The sequence below is a fragment of the Hemiscyllium ocellatum genome, chromosome 8 (genome assembly GCF_020745735.1).
Source record: "Hemiscyllium ocellatum isolate sHemOce1 chromosome 8, sHemOce1.pat.X.cur, whole genome shotgun sequence".
Classification (NCBI taxonomy): domain Eukaryota; kingdom Metazoa; phylum Chordata; class Chondrichthyes; order Orectolobiformes; family Hemiscylliidae; genus Hemiscyllium; species Hemiscyllium ocellatum.
This window is the reverse complement of record NC_083408.1, coordinates 99,822,562-99,836,877: the sequence shown is the minus strand read 5'-3', so window position 1 is coordinate 99,836,877 and position 14,316 is coordinate 99,822,562. Positions and strand designations below refer to the sequence as shown.

The 14,316-nt window shown below is 39.2% G+C and overlaps 1 protein-coding gene across 1 annotated transcript in view; it reads right to left on the bottom strand.

Moving 5' to 3' along the window:
* Positions 1-14,316, bottom strand: part of trip11 (thyroid hormone receptor interactor 11) — a 94,089-nt gene that overhangs the window by 45,932 nt on the left and 33,841 nt on the right. The window contains exons 8-11 of the mRNA XM_060829384.1: positions 11,899-11,939; positions 10,749-10,838; positions 6,448-6,657; positions 2,557-5,574 (exon numbers count right to left, since the gene is read on the bottom strand). Of these exons, the coding sequence (XP_060685367.1) occupies positions 2,557-5,574; positions 6,448-6,657; positions 10,749-10,838; positions 11,899-11,939 (3,359 nt within the window). The remainder of the gene's footprint in view (positions 1-2,556; positions 5,575-6,447; positions 6,658-10,748; positions 10,839-11,898; positions 11,940-14,316) is intronic.

Below are 14,316 nucleotides of genomic sequence, written 5' to 3'. Positions count from 1 at the left end.
TCGATGTGTTTGTTGATGGATGTTCTTGCCGTTTCCGGGTGTCAGTTTCAGCTGTAGTGGTTTGTATATGGTGTCCAGGTCAATGTGTCTGTTGATGGAGTTTGGGGATGAATGCCATGCTTCTAGGAATTCTCTGGCTGTTCTCTGTCTGGCTTGTCCTATGATAGTGGTGTTTTCCCAGTCAAATTCATGTTGCTGGTTGTCTGAGTGTATGGCTACTAGAGATAGCTGGTCGTGTCGTTTTGTGGCTAGCTGATGTTCATGGATGCGGATTGTTAGCTGTCTTCCTGTTTGTCCTATATAGTGTTTTGTGCAGTCCTTGCATGGTATTTTGTAAACTACGTTAGTTTGGCTCATGCTAGGTATTGGGTCCTTTGTTCTAGTGAGTTGTTGTCTGAGCGTGGATGTTGGCTTGTGTGCTGTGATAAAGTCACCAGAAGCCTAAGAGATAGACCGAGGAACGAGGACATGCCACAACCAAAAGGACTAGCCACTCTACCATACATCAGGAGCGTCTCAGAACTGACAGCCAGACTACTGAGACCCTTAGGACTCATAACAGCACACAAGCCAACATCCACGCTCAGACAACAACTCACTAGAACAAAGGACCCAATACCTAGCATGAGCCAAACTAACGTAGTTTACAAAATACCATGCAAGGACTGCACAAAACACTATATAGGACAAACAGGAAGACAGCTAACAATCCGCATCCATGAACATCAGCTAGCCACAAAACGACACGACCAGCTATCTCTAGTAGCCATACACTCAGACAACCAGCAACATGAATTTGACTGGGAAAACACCACTATCATAGGACAAGCCAGACAGAGAACAGCCAGAGAATTCCTAGAAGCATGGCATTCATCCCCAAACTCCATCAACAGACACATCGACCTGGACCCCAGATACAAATCACTGCAGCTGAAACTGACACCCGGAAGCGGCAAGAACAAACCAATATAAATACCGGAAGAAACATCAAAGCAGCGCTTCACACGAGGCTCCAACAGCACTGATGATGTTCCCTAGCCAGGGAACGAAACGTTTGCAGCAAAAACTTCCAGTTCGGCGAGCAGAACCACAACAGTCTTTAAGTCTGTGTCTGATGGCTCATTGGTCTATCCTCCTCTAGAGAAGGCCAGATTGTGAGCGGCGAATACAGTAGTCTAGATTGTGTAAAGTGCAGATAAAGTACTGCTTCACCCTAAAGGTGTGGTTGAGCCCTTGGATACAGAGGAGGGACGATGTGAACGGACAGGTGTTAAATCTTCTGCAGTGAGGTTGGGGGGATGATGTATTTGGAAGTGAAGGAAGAGCGGACCAGGGATTGGAGAAACTACATTGGGGAAACAAACACAAACTGGGTGACTGCTTCACAAGACAACCCTGAATTTCCACTTAACTCCCACTTCAACACAGTGTTCTGCTCCCTGGCCAACATCTGTGACTCAGGCTTGCTGCTGTGCTCCAACGAAGCTCAGTGCAAGCTGGAAGGGCAGCACTTCATTTTCCGCTTGGGGATTTTACAGTCTTCCAGACTCTATTGAACTCAATAGCTTTAGGGCTTGAGCGCTTCCATGTCCTTACCCCAATCCCACAAATCAGGTCTTGTTATCACAATCTGCTATTATACACACCCACTGTTAGCCTTTACCAGTCCCCATTAATAACTATTCGCCCTCCTAGCCAGATCGTTATCTACTTCTTTGTCTGTCCAACTGTTCTTTTCTCTCTTTGGGTTCTGTTCCCATATATTGTTTACTCCTTAACCCCTTACCCCGGCCTATCTTCTGCATATAAACTGACATTTTCCTAGTGATCATCAGTTCTGAGGAAGGGTCGCACGACCCGAAACTTTAACTCTGATTTCTCGCCACAGGTGCTGCCAGAACCTGCTGAGCTTTTCTAGTAATTTCTGGTTTTGCTTCAGCTCACTGTTTGCTCCATGAGCCTAAGGATTAAATCCAAGTTGGAGGTGTCAAGTATATGAAGAAAAGTTATTTTACAAACTTTTACGCTGCCAGAAACTGAAAAGAAGTTGGAATGAGAACAAAAAAGTCAATAAATTAGGTTATTTAAGTCAGATAGGGATAATGTAATAAGAAAGCATGTATGCACTTACTGGGGCAAAGGATGTTGCAAGTGTTACATTTTCCGTACAGTTTTCAAGAGACCCCTCTCCTCACCAACAGGAAGATTGGTTGTAAATAATTGCCATTAACACAGAAAATCAATGATTAACGTTAACAGAAATTTAAAAGCCACAAAGTCTAGCCAATCAAGAAAAGGACTGACTACAAATTTACCCAGAAAGTCTTTAAGGCTGTGCCTGATAGCTCATCGATCTATAACTAATCTATTTGTTGGGATGCTTTTGCTCCACTGAAAATAAGAAATGAGTCAAATACAAACGGTCTTATTTAGTCAAGTAATTCTGATCAAAATTAGAAGCACAGAGGAGTTTCAATAAATTTATACTTAGTCATATGGCAAATTAATTTTAAACCTGTTCAATTAAAACTGCAAACAGTAAAGTTTTGAACTAACCTCTTCTTTCTCCTTCAGCAGTTTTTCTAAAGCAGAAGCCTTTTCTTTCATGGAATTGGTCTCAAATTCCCTTTCTCTCAACATCATAGAAAACTGCATATTAGTCTCCTGCAGGGCTCGAAATTCAGTTTCTTTTTCTCTCGATTTCGCCACAATTTGGTCGTTCTCTTCTTGGACTTTATGAACATCCATCTCTAAAAATGAAATTCGCTCTTTCAGATTAGTGACAGCTTGCTTCAAAACTTCATTTTCAGCATCCCTGTTCCTTAGGTTCTCGGTCACTGATGACAACTGATCACTTTTTGATTTAATGAGAAGATCTTTTTCCCTGAATGATCTTTGAAGCTCCTCATTTCTTTCCCTGACATGTTTCATCTCCAGGGCAGTAGCATCTTGTTCCTTTTTGCCCATTTCAGCATCTGCTGCCTGAGAGCTCAATGATTTTATGTTATTTTGAAGTTCAACTATTGAAGCCTCCTTTCCCTCTAACATCTTGTTCAAGCGTTCTACTTCTTGTTGCAGTTTAATTTGGTCAAGTTGTCCTTCGGAAGAAAATCCACTGCAAGAAACTGGTGTTTGCAATACTCCAGCTACTGGTACCCCATCCAACTTGTCGAGTATAAGGTTCTTGGTACTGCTGAGCTGCCCAATACTTTGCTGGACCTCAGCCAATTCTTGACTTAAGGTTTGCAATCTCTTCTCCTTTTGCTCGTAACTGTGAATTAATCGGTTGTAGTCGACTTGAAGCCGGGAATTACAGTCACCATCCGTTGACAAGCGGCCCTGAAGTTTAAGGAGCTCATCCTGAAGCTGAGCAGATTCATGCTGCATGTTCTGAACAGTCGTGATCACCTGTTGCTTCCATTCCTCCATTTTCTTTACTTGCTGTTTTAGTTTGTCACGCTCTTGCAAAAGCTCTTCAAACTGATTACTGCTCACCAAGCCTGATTCGCCTCCAGATCCCATTCCAGATGTCTGCAAGACAGTTACTAAAGTTTGGCACTTCTGGGTAAGGGCATCTATTTCCATGTCCTTCTCACGGATAATCCGGGACAAATTCTGGATTGTTTCCCGTACCATGTCTCGACTTTCATTCTCATACTTATTGACCATTTTCAGATTTTCTTCTTGTAGCTTCAACAGAGCAGCTTCTTTTGCAGCTACAATGTCCATCATTCTATGATATTCAGTCTTCAGTTGGCTGTTCTCCCTTGTCTTTTCATTTAATACTGCTAGCATTTGCTCTCTCTCCATTGCATAAGCCTGCAGTTGCTGTTGCAAGTAGGCTACATCTGCACCAACTTGCATATACGAGCCAGGTGTCACCCGCGCATGAAGTGTTTGGATCTCCACATTTTTCTGTTGAATGATTTGAGTAAGTCTACCAACTTCATCTTTGAAAATGGGTAACTGATCCAACTGCTTATTCAGAGACAAATATTTTTCATTTAATACTTTTATCTCCATTTCTTTTTCTTTCAGTCCTTTTACCAGCCTGTCAATCTCCACTTTGGACAAATCATGTTTTTCATTGCCATTCTCTCCATTCACTGTTAGCACTTTCGTTTCTTGGAGAATGACTGGAGCATCTGCAGGAGAGACTGGGACCTCCCTCTGATACTGAGTTCTCATTTGATCAACGGACTCCTGCAAGCTGTGAATTTCTTTATCTTTCTCTGAAATTAATTTTTCATACATTGAAGTAATCTCTTGACACTGTGTTTTTGCTTCGTCCCTTTCTTTCCCTTGTGCTTGTATAGAACGTTGAAGCTCTAAAATATTTTGCTTTTGCTGCTCAACTGTCTTTTTGTGCTGCCTTATTTCCTCTTCAAGACTGTTCTTTTTATTGTTCAGTTCAGTTATCTCTGTCTCAAGCTCAATTATTATGTCAAGGGTCTTGGGTTCAGCAGTAGGCTGAGGCCTGTTTTGTTGGTCCCGGAAGCGATCCATTTCTTCCTTGAGGTGGTTGTTTTCCTCTTTCATTGCACTTAATTGTCGGTCTTTCTCTTCAAGACATTGCTTCAAGGATTCGCAATCTCTGGAAATGTTTACATTCTTTTCAATTTCTTGTTGTAACTCTGAACTTCTTTTGTTGAGTGCTTCAACAAATACCTCCTTTTCATTCAAAAGATCAGTCAACTGCTGCTGTCCATCCAAACTAGATTTCAGCATTTCTCTAGTCTCTTCATGGTCGGTTTCTAGTTGCTGTACAGTACGTTTGAGTTCTTCAATCTTAAAGTCCTTTTCCTGGTTAGCCTTGATAAGATGGTCCTGCTCTTTCTGCAAAGCTGTTGCATCCAAACTTCGAGCCTTTGTTAGCTCCTTGATAGTGTGCTCATATTTTGCTGCTTCTTCATTTATCCGTTTCTCAGCCTGGTTCAATTCAAACTCCAGCTGGGCCTTCTCCATTCGCAAAGCCTCCAGTAATGTGATTCCCTCCTTGGAAATCTCACTTCTACTGGCTACAGCTGCCTCAAGCTGCTCTTTAACATCATTTATAGTTACAGTGGCTTCCTCCTTTTCTGCAGCCAATTTTTCATTCTGAATTTTGAGGTCAATTTGTATCTCATCATTTATACATTTCATTTCTGAGACCTGTTTCCTTAGCTCTGAAATTTCACTCTCTTTAACTTGCAGCAATTCTTCTTGACCTTGTTTGCTTAAAGCTTGCTGAACAGCTTGTGTTAACTCTGCTTCGACTATTGACAGTTGCGATTCAGTACTCTGCACCTTATTCAAAAGACTTAAATTTTCAGCCTTCAAGTCAGAGCTATGTGTATTTGATTTGCTCAACTCCTCCATTAGGCCTTGGACCTTCATTTCCAGCTGCTGCTTGCTCATATGCAGCTCATTAAGTGTAATAGCACTCTGACTCAGCTTGTCTCTCTGAGATTCTAACTCTTTTACCACGAATGCCTTATCAACTGCAACAATCTCCAGTTTTGATTGCAATTCTTTGAGCTTGTTTTCAGAATCTTTCCGCTGCTGCGCCAGTAGATCTTTCAATGTGATCACATGCTTTAGGAGAAGATAAGAAAGCATAATGTTATTCTGGCATGTTCAACTGTATTCTGTTTACTGTATAAACTCACTGAAAGACAAATTGCCAAAGGTACAAGTTGCTCCGAATGTTTTGCCATGTGCATGCACCAGTTGGGAAAAAGCAATTCTATATGGAAAGAGGAAGAAAGGAGAGAAAAATGGAGGAAAGAAAACAAACCAAACATTGGTACTAATGCTCCGTCATTCCAGCACCAGAAGCCTGTGGCTAATGTCCAAAATACAAAGAGCCAGATGGCATGGAACGGTGCAGCAGGGGAAGAAAAGACTTCAACCAAAAAAAAATGATCCAAAAAGGTCAAAATAGACTATTTATAGTTTGTCAATAATTGCATTTCTAAACAAATCTGTAATGATAAAAATGTGCATATTTAAAATAAAATGTAAATACTGTACATTAATATTTCAATGTTTTAAACATGTCCCATAATGGATTGCACAACTGAGCTCCAGACCCAAGGAAAATAAACTTGCGGGATTATGGGAATAGAGCAGGTGCATGCAACGGATTGGCTTGTTCCAGAGAACCCGATGGTTTGATGGGCTGAATACCCTCCTTACAGTGTCATGCTGACTCAAGAAAATAACACTGAAGGACAGCCATCTTGACTGTTCTTTCTCTGTATAAACTGCAATATTGAAACTGGATTAAAATCATCTAAAATTGCAATTACAGGAAAAATGCAACAATTCAAAGTAAACTTTCCTTATGGAATTATTTATGGAAATAATTAAAAATTGGATAGTTATAACTGAATACTCATTTTTCTAAAGCAATTAGAAATAAGCAGCTAGCGATTCTGGGAGTGCAAGTGATAGAATAATGCATACCTCAGTGGCTTCTTGATTCTGCTTATCCAGTTCTTCAAGTTCAGACATTAATGTGTCTTTCTGCATGGAAATCTCTAGCAATTCACTCTCTTTAGTTGACAAGTTGTGCCTAAGCTCACTCACTTCCTTTGTCAGACTGGTCAGGTCTGAAAGAGAATTTCCATTCCCCTGCGTATTCTGCAGCTTTGAAAGTTCCTCTTGGATAGCATCCTAGCATAGAAAGGAAAATATTTTTTGTCAATTTTCACACATTACTACGGAGCAGATAAAATTTTCAGCCAGTTTGTATTGTTAAAAATAACAACTGCCTGCAATAACCAATTAATCACATTGTCAGGTCCGGTACAGTTTTAAGTCAGAGATAAACCTTCAACCAATGTATAAAATGCATGTGTGTTAGTACACTGAGTAAACACAGGCTAATAGCTGAGAAGTAATGCCAGACTCTGAGTTTAATGATTATTATTCATGAGCTGTGCAAGACATGTACGATTGTGAATGTCAACCTATTCCATGTTCAACAAAGGTGGGACAACACCACTGAAGAATTGAGTTTTACTAAAGTTATGCCAAATTTCAGGCGCAACATATATCACATTCTAGAAAACCACAATCAGCTTCAAAAACAAACTGCTAAAAAAAAAGAAAGCTTAACAGGTCTGGCAGCATCTGTGGAGAGAAATCAGAGTTAACATTTCAGGTTGAGTGACCCCTCAGTAGGGTCATAAGAAAGGTCACTGGACGAAGCATGAACTGCAATTTCTCTCCAAAGATGCTGCCAAAGCAGCTGAGTTTTTCCAGCAATTTCTGTTTTCATTTCTGATTTACAGCATTCACAGTTTTCACATGATCAGCTTGGATTAGTGCAGAACCAGCAATTACATGACCAAGCTCAGAGAATTTCAGGGTAGATTGATAGAACGAGGACTTACAGCCACCCTCAACAAGCAGACAAGGACATTCATAATTGTACAGCATTGAAAACAACACAAGTTAAGAAAGCTGAGCACAAGCGAGACTATTTAACTGTTATTTAAACTGCACCACAATCTTGTTGCAGTCAGAGTGCAATGAGGAGAAACCCAGTAGTGTGCCAGGGTAACAGATTACTTGTTAGCAGTATTATGCAATTACAAAGCCAACATATGATCTTCCTAACTGCTCACTGCATCTGCTTGCTAGCCTTCAGTGAGTTATGTTTAAGATCACCCAAGTCCTTGTGAACTTCAACACATCCCAATCGTTCACCATTTAATAAATACTATACGTTTCTAATTTTCCTCCCAAAGTCGAAAACTTCAAAATTATATTCCATTAGCCATATCCTTGTCCATTCACTGAACCAATCCAAATCAATTTGAAGCTTCTGATTCTATGAGTCCTCTGCACAACTCAGTGCCAGATTGTTGTTTTGTCATCCATAAACTTGGAAATGTCATACTTTATTTGGTCCCTCCATATAAAGCATTGATATACAGTGTGAAGAGCTTAGGAGTATTTCAATAGTCACAGCTGGCTGACCACGTCCAATTTACTCTTCACCTGCTTTCTGTCAGTTAAACAATTCTCAGTCCACACCAGTACATTTATACAATTTCATGTACTCTAATTTTGCATTCTGACCTGCCTTGTGGGACTTTATAGAGTCATAGAGATGTACAGGACAGAAACAGACTTGTCTAACTCATCCATGCAGACCAGATATCTTAAATAAAACTCGTCCCATTTGCCAGCATTTGGCCCACATCCCTCTCAACCCTTCCTATTCATGTCCCCACCCAGGTGCCTTTTAAATATTGTAACTGTACCAGCCTCAATCACTACTTCTGGCAGCTCATTCCATACACACACCACCCTGTGAGAAAATGTTGCCCCTTTAGATACCTTTTATATCTTTCTCCTCTCACCCTAAACCAATGCCATCTGGATTTGGACTCTCCCACCCCAGGAAACGACCTTGTCTATTTATCCTACCCATGCCCCTCATGATTTTGTAAACCTCTACAAGGTCACCCCTCAACCTCTGACACTCCAGGAAAAATAAGCCCAGTCTATTCAGCCTCTCCCTGTAGCTCAAACCCTTCAATCCTGGCAACATCCTTGTAAATCTTCTCTGAACCCTTCCAAGTTTCACAACATCCTTCCAATAGGAAGGAGACGAGAACTGCACACTATATTCCAAAAGTGGCCTAACCAACATCCTGTACGGCCACATGACCTCCCAATTCCTGTACTCAATACTCTGACCAATAAAGGAAAGCATACCAAACGCTTTCATGATCCTACCTACCTGCAACTCCACTTTCAAGGAACTGTGAACCTCCACTCCAAGGTCTCTTTGTTCAGCAACACTCCCTAGGACCTTAACATTAAATGTATAAGCCCTGCTAAGATTTGCCTTTCCAAAATGCAGCCCCTCATATTTATGTAAATTAATTTGCATTTGCCACTCCTTGGCCCATTTGATCAAGATCCCATTGTACTCGGAGGTAACCTTCACTGTCCACTACACCTCCAATTTTAATGCCATCTGCAAACATATTAAGTATACCTCCCATGTTCACATCGAAATATCAAAGCCTTCTGAAAATCAAAATACACCACATTCATTTTTTCTCCTTTATCTTTCATCAGTTTCCCATTTAAAAATGCCACCAGGGAAAATGATTTATCTTTCATAAGTTCACATTCATTTTGCACAATCATTATTTTCTAAAAGCCCAATTATCATAACCTTTTCAACAGATTCTAATGTTTTCTCTACATCTGATCGGGTTAATGGTCTATAATTCTCCTTTTTTTCTCTCTCCTTCCTTTCTTAAATGGTGCATTTTCTATCTTCCAAACTGCAGGAAGCATTTCAGGATTTTGGAAGGTGACCAATAACTCATCCATTGCAGGTTCAACTGTTTCTTTATCTCAAAGTAAAACAAAGCAACAAAGAGGGTCCTATGATTTATTAAGAGTTCTATTTGTGTTCCTTAACCGTCATGAAAAATTCTTACCGGAAAAGAAGTCTGAAACAAGCTGAGATGGGATTCAGAGGTACAACTAGTGGCAACCTCTGGAAGATTTGCTCAAACAAGACAGGGATGAGGAACTGCCAGAGGAAGCCTAACTGCTAGTGGCCAGTTCAGGGATTTTCCAAAATAAAAGAGCCAAGTGATGGTCAGGGTACATTACAAAGTAGCAAAACATGAACCCAATGGAAGCAGTGAATGATTGTGGACTGTCCCTGTAAAGACTTTAATTCTGTGAAGAATACCCTGCAAACTGCAAGTATAAATACAGTAAAATAAAACAAAGAACTGCAGATGGAGATATGAAGCAAGCGCAGAAATTGCTGGAGAAACTCAACAGATCTTGGCATCAATACATCACAAAATCCCTACAGTGCAGAAAGAGGCCATTTGTCCCATCAATGCTGCAATGATCCTCTGAAGAGCATCCCACCCCATCCTCTTAACCCTGTATTTACCAGGGTTAATTCAGGTAGCCTGCACAACCCTGGACACTATGGGGCAATTTAGCATGGCCAATCCACCTAACTGCACATCTATGGACAATGGGTGGAAACTGGAGCAGGTGGCAAAAACCCACGCACACTGAGAACACATGTAAACTCCGCACAGTCACCCAAAAGTGGAATCGAACCAGGTCCCTGGTGCTGTGAGGCAGCAGTGCTAACTATTAAGCCACCATTCTGCCCAAATCTCTAGCATCTGTGGGGAGAAAGCAGCGTAAACCACTGAACTCTAAATGCTCTCTCTGCTTTTTCCCCACCGATGTTGTCAGTCCTGCTGAGTTTCTCCAGCAAGTTTTTTTTAAATACTATGTTCTGTGGAGGTTTTAGCAAGGGCTGCCTTTGCTATAGTAATTTTGCACAATCTTTAATGTTTCCTCAATTATGCTTTATGCTTGTTTGATGCAACAGAAGTTGCAAAAGTTGAAATGCTGTTGCAAAATTCATTTAATTGGTCACTAGGTACTTAAGTCTTTGTTTGAAATTCATGATTTGGACCAGGATTGTAACAGCTGCAGAACTCAGCATGATTCAATTTCGCAGAACCAAGTAAAAAGTGCATGCTTCCAAAATTCAATGTACAGGTGACATCTAGAACTTCTGTCATTCCACATCTTTCTCCCCAGTAACATCCACCTTCAGCATTGTGATAAGAACTCTCCTGAGACAGCTCACAACATGCAATCTATTCAATCTGATGATCTTACCAATGATACTCTCAAATTATCACAAACTCATTCAAAGAGCGAGTACCAAATGAAATGAGCATAGTACTCACCTTTTCTTTCTGCAATTTCTCCTTTTCATGGATTGACAACTGCAGACTTGCTTTCAGCTCTTGAATATCTTCTTTCCCATTGTACTTAGCCTTAAAAGAAGTTCAAATGGTGAACCACCACAATTTTTATGCTATATGACAGAACAACTTGTAAGATAAATAATATTTGAAACATTTCTCAACAGAGATGCTGATTACTTCCTTCTCTTCTATATGAGAATGTGTAAAGAAATTCTTGCTCTGGATTAAAATACATGAAAGAAATCTCTCTAAATCTATCCAACAATGATGTAGCTGGTATAAAGACTAAATAAGAAGTGATGACTGCCACCAGACAGAAACTTTGTTAGTCAAATAAACTAACAATGTGCTCTTAAATTTGCACTTTTTTTATATTCATTTGTTAACAATTCCATTCAAACTAAATCATAATAACAGCAGCTGATTTTTTTTGCCTGCATTCACATTAAATAAATCGCATACAGAGAATTCAATGTAAATACTCTCATCTCAATGATAAAAATAATAGAAAGAATGAATGGGCCTGTAAGTAGAGAGGATATTTCAGGTACTGGAGTCTCCTCCTTCACTGAAGAAGGCTGGAGTTCCATTTGTTTTACCGAGAACTAAATATACGACTAATTTGAATTGATATCTCAATAGAAACACAAAATGCTTCAAACAAAAGATGTAATAACAATTGCTCACATACACATGAAGTTGGAGATTTGCTTGTTATGTTTCATAGTTAATGCATATATGTATTTTAATCATTGGGATTTGTCAACTGCACTACTCCCTTCAAAGCTTGAATACGACAAAACAAAGGTAATCTGTGATTTGTATTCACTCTACTTTCGAGCAAATAAAATGAATGAAAGCACCGAAAACATTAAAAGTAAACAAAAAGCAAAATCTTGATATGAACCAACTTCTGAAAGTTGAATTTAATTAAGATTCCTATTGTGTAAGTTCATAGTGCACGATTTGCATCCCACTCATAGATAATGCTAACTGTAACTCAATATATAATGGAGGAGTTAGCAAGACAGCCTGATAATAAGAAAAATGTAAGACAGAAACAGAATAGTTCAACAAATTCAAGATAGCATGAGTCATAAAGCACAAAATGAACTTGCGTTTCACATACTTCATTAGTGTTACTTAATCTCTTCAGTTTATTATCTGCATCTGCAATTAAAGAAAACATGTTAAAATTCTAATATATATGACAAAATCCATCATCATTCATCCTTGCAACTTAGCAGGAACAGATAAATGCTTTCATTTTCAAAATTATCTAAGCAAAAGAAGCAAATTAAGAGCAGCTGAGGTTAAGGCAATTAAAGAAACTAACTTAAATTGTCTTTTTGATCCATACCTGGGATTGACTTCAGTGACACTATAAACATCAAGTATCTCAGTGTTGAGAATGGGTTAGGGAGTTAAAAAGAAAGGGAAAAAAGATATTCCTTGGTTTTTCCTAACATTTTCAACCTGTAGGAAATGGTCGCTACTCTTCTGGAGGGGAAAGTACCCCTGCATTGCAGGGATGGGCAAGTGTATAAGATCCATTATATTTTATATATTAAAGCAGTATAGAAACTAGTAGACAAGGCAAGAGGTACCGGTATTAGAACATAAAACATAGAACAGTACAGCACAGAACAGGCCCTTCAGCCCACGATGTTGTGCCGACCACTGATCCTCATGTATGCACCCTCAAATTGATATGAGAAATGACAATTTATGTTCCCTCTAAGTTCTCAAACCATTGCATAGATTTCCAAGGTTTGTGCACAGCAGCAGCTGGAGAAACAAATTAACGCATCAGCATGGCCTATTTTGCCATATGGCATGCACAGATTCCCCCACAGCCACTACACAGTTGGTTTAGAGGGAACATTGATGACAAACTGACCATGACAAAAGGATTAAGTACAATCCAAGAATTAACAAATAGATGGTGCTAAAGGTTACAAAAATAAAAGGCAAAAATTAAAGACTCAGACTCCGAATGCATGTGGTATTTGAAACTGAAAATACAACTAAATATGATCTGATGGTCACTCAAGAGACATGGTTGCTGGATGACTTAGAATGGGACTGGAGTATTGTAGGGTACAGGACTTTGACAAAGGACAGGAATTTAAAAATGATTTTGGAATGGCTCTGTTAATTAATGATAGCATCAGCACAATAGAAGGGAAAAGGCTAAGCACAGTATATGGAAGTTGTTTGAGTCGAGATGAGAAATAATCAAGGCAAGAAAGAGTGATCTAAGTATACTTTTTTCAATTTCATAGAGTATTCATCCACATGATGCAGCCTCCTCCTCTACAATGGTGAGACCAAGCGCAAATTGGGTAATCGCTTTTCTGAACAACACTTATGTGCTACAGTATCTAGAGTTAAGGAGTATGCAAGATGCTCTCATTGAAACTACTAAAATTCTTAAACAGTTTGATAGAATTGATGCTGTGAGGTTAACGTCCCTGGCTGGAGAATCTGGAAGTACATGTCATAATCTCAGGTTAAGTGCGAAGTCATTTAGAAACTGAGATGAGGAGAACTTTCTCCACTTAGAGCAAGGTGAATCTTCGAACATTTCCAGTTCAACTTCACACATTCACGTTATACTTCATCTACCTTGCATTTGCCCACTCACTCAAACTGTCCAATCACCTGGAGGTCTCTTTCCTTTCTCATCACTAACTATCTCACCTAGTTTTGCCACATGTGCAAACGTGGAGATATTACATTTTATTTTCTTGTTCAAATCATTGATATATTTTATGGATAGCTGGGGTTCAAGCACCGATCTCTACAATAGTGCTTATTATCAACCTTCACTTTAGAAAATAGATACTTTTTCTTATTCTATTTTCTATCAACTATAAAAATCTCAATCTATAAACAGCATATTTTCTCGATAGTGTGTTTTGATTTTGCATAATTTCATGTATCAATTGTTTCATGAAAATCCAAATTGAAATGTGAGATCAGGTATGATCTCATTGAATAATAGAATGGACTCAAGTGATGAATGGCCTACTCCTGCTCCTATTTCTAGTCTTTTATGTAAAATGTGATACACAACTATTTTGATTAGAAACAGTTGTTTCATTTGAATATCTCAAGATGACAAGAAAATAACCCTATTGTATTTATCCTGTAGCATGGATTTTTCACTATGGGTAAGTTGCAATAAAGAAATAAGAAATTTACAAATGAATTTAGATAGGAAGGAATTGAGCCAAAACTTGGTAGATTAAGTTTAATGTGGATAAATTTAAGGCTATCCATTTTGGTCAGAGGAATATAAAGGCAATTTATTACTTAAGTGGAGAGAAACTTCTGAGTGCTTCAGTGTAGTATTTTCTGGGATTCCTCGTGTATGAATTGTAGGAAACTAGAACATATATTACAAGAGTTCAGCACAGAAACAGGTCCTTTGGCCCACGAGGTCTGTGCTAACCATGATGCCATTCTAAACTGATCCCATCTGCCTGCACATAGTTCACATGCAGGTAGAACAACTAATAAAGGAATGCAAATACAATGTTGA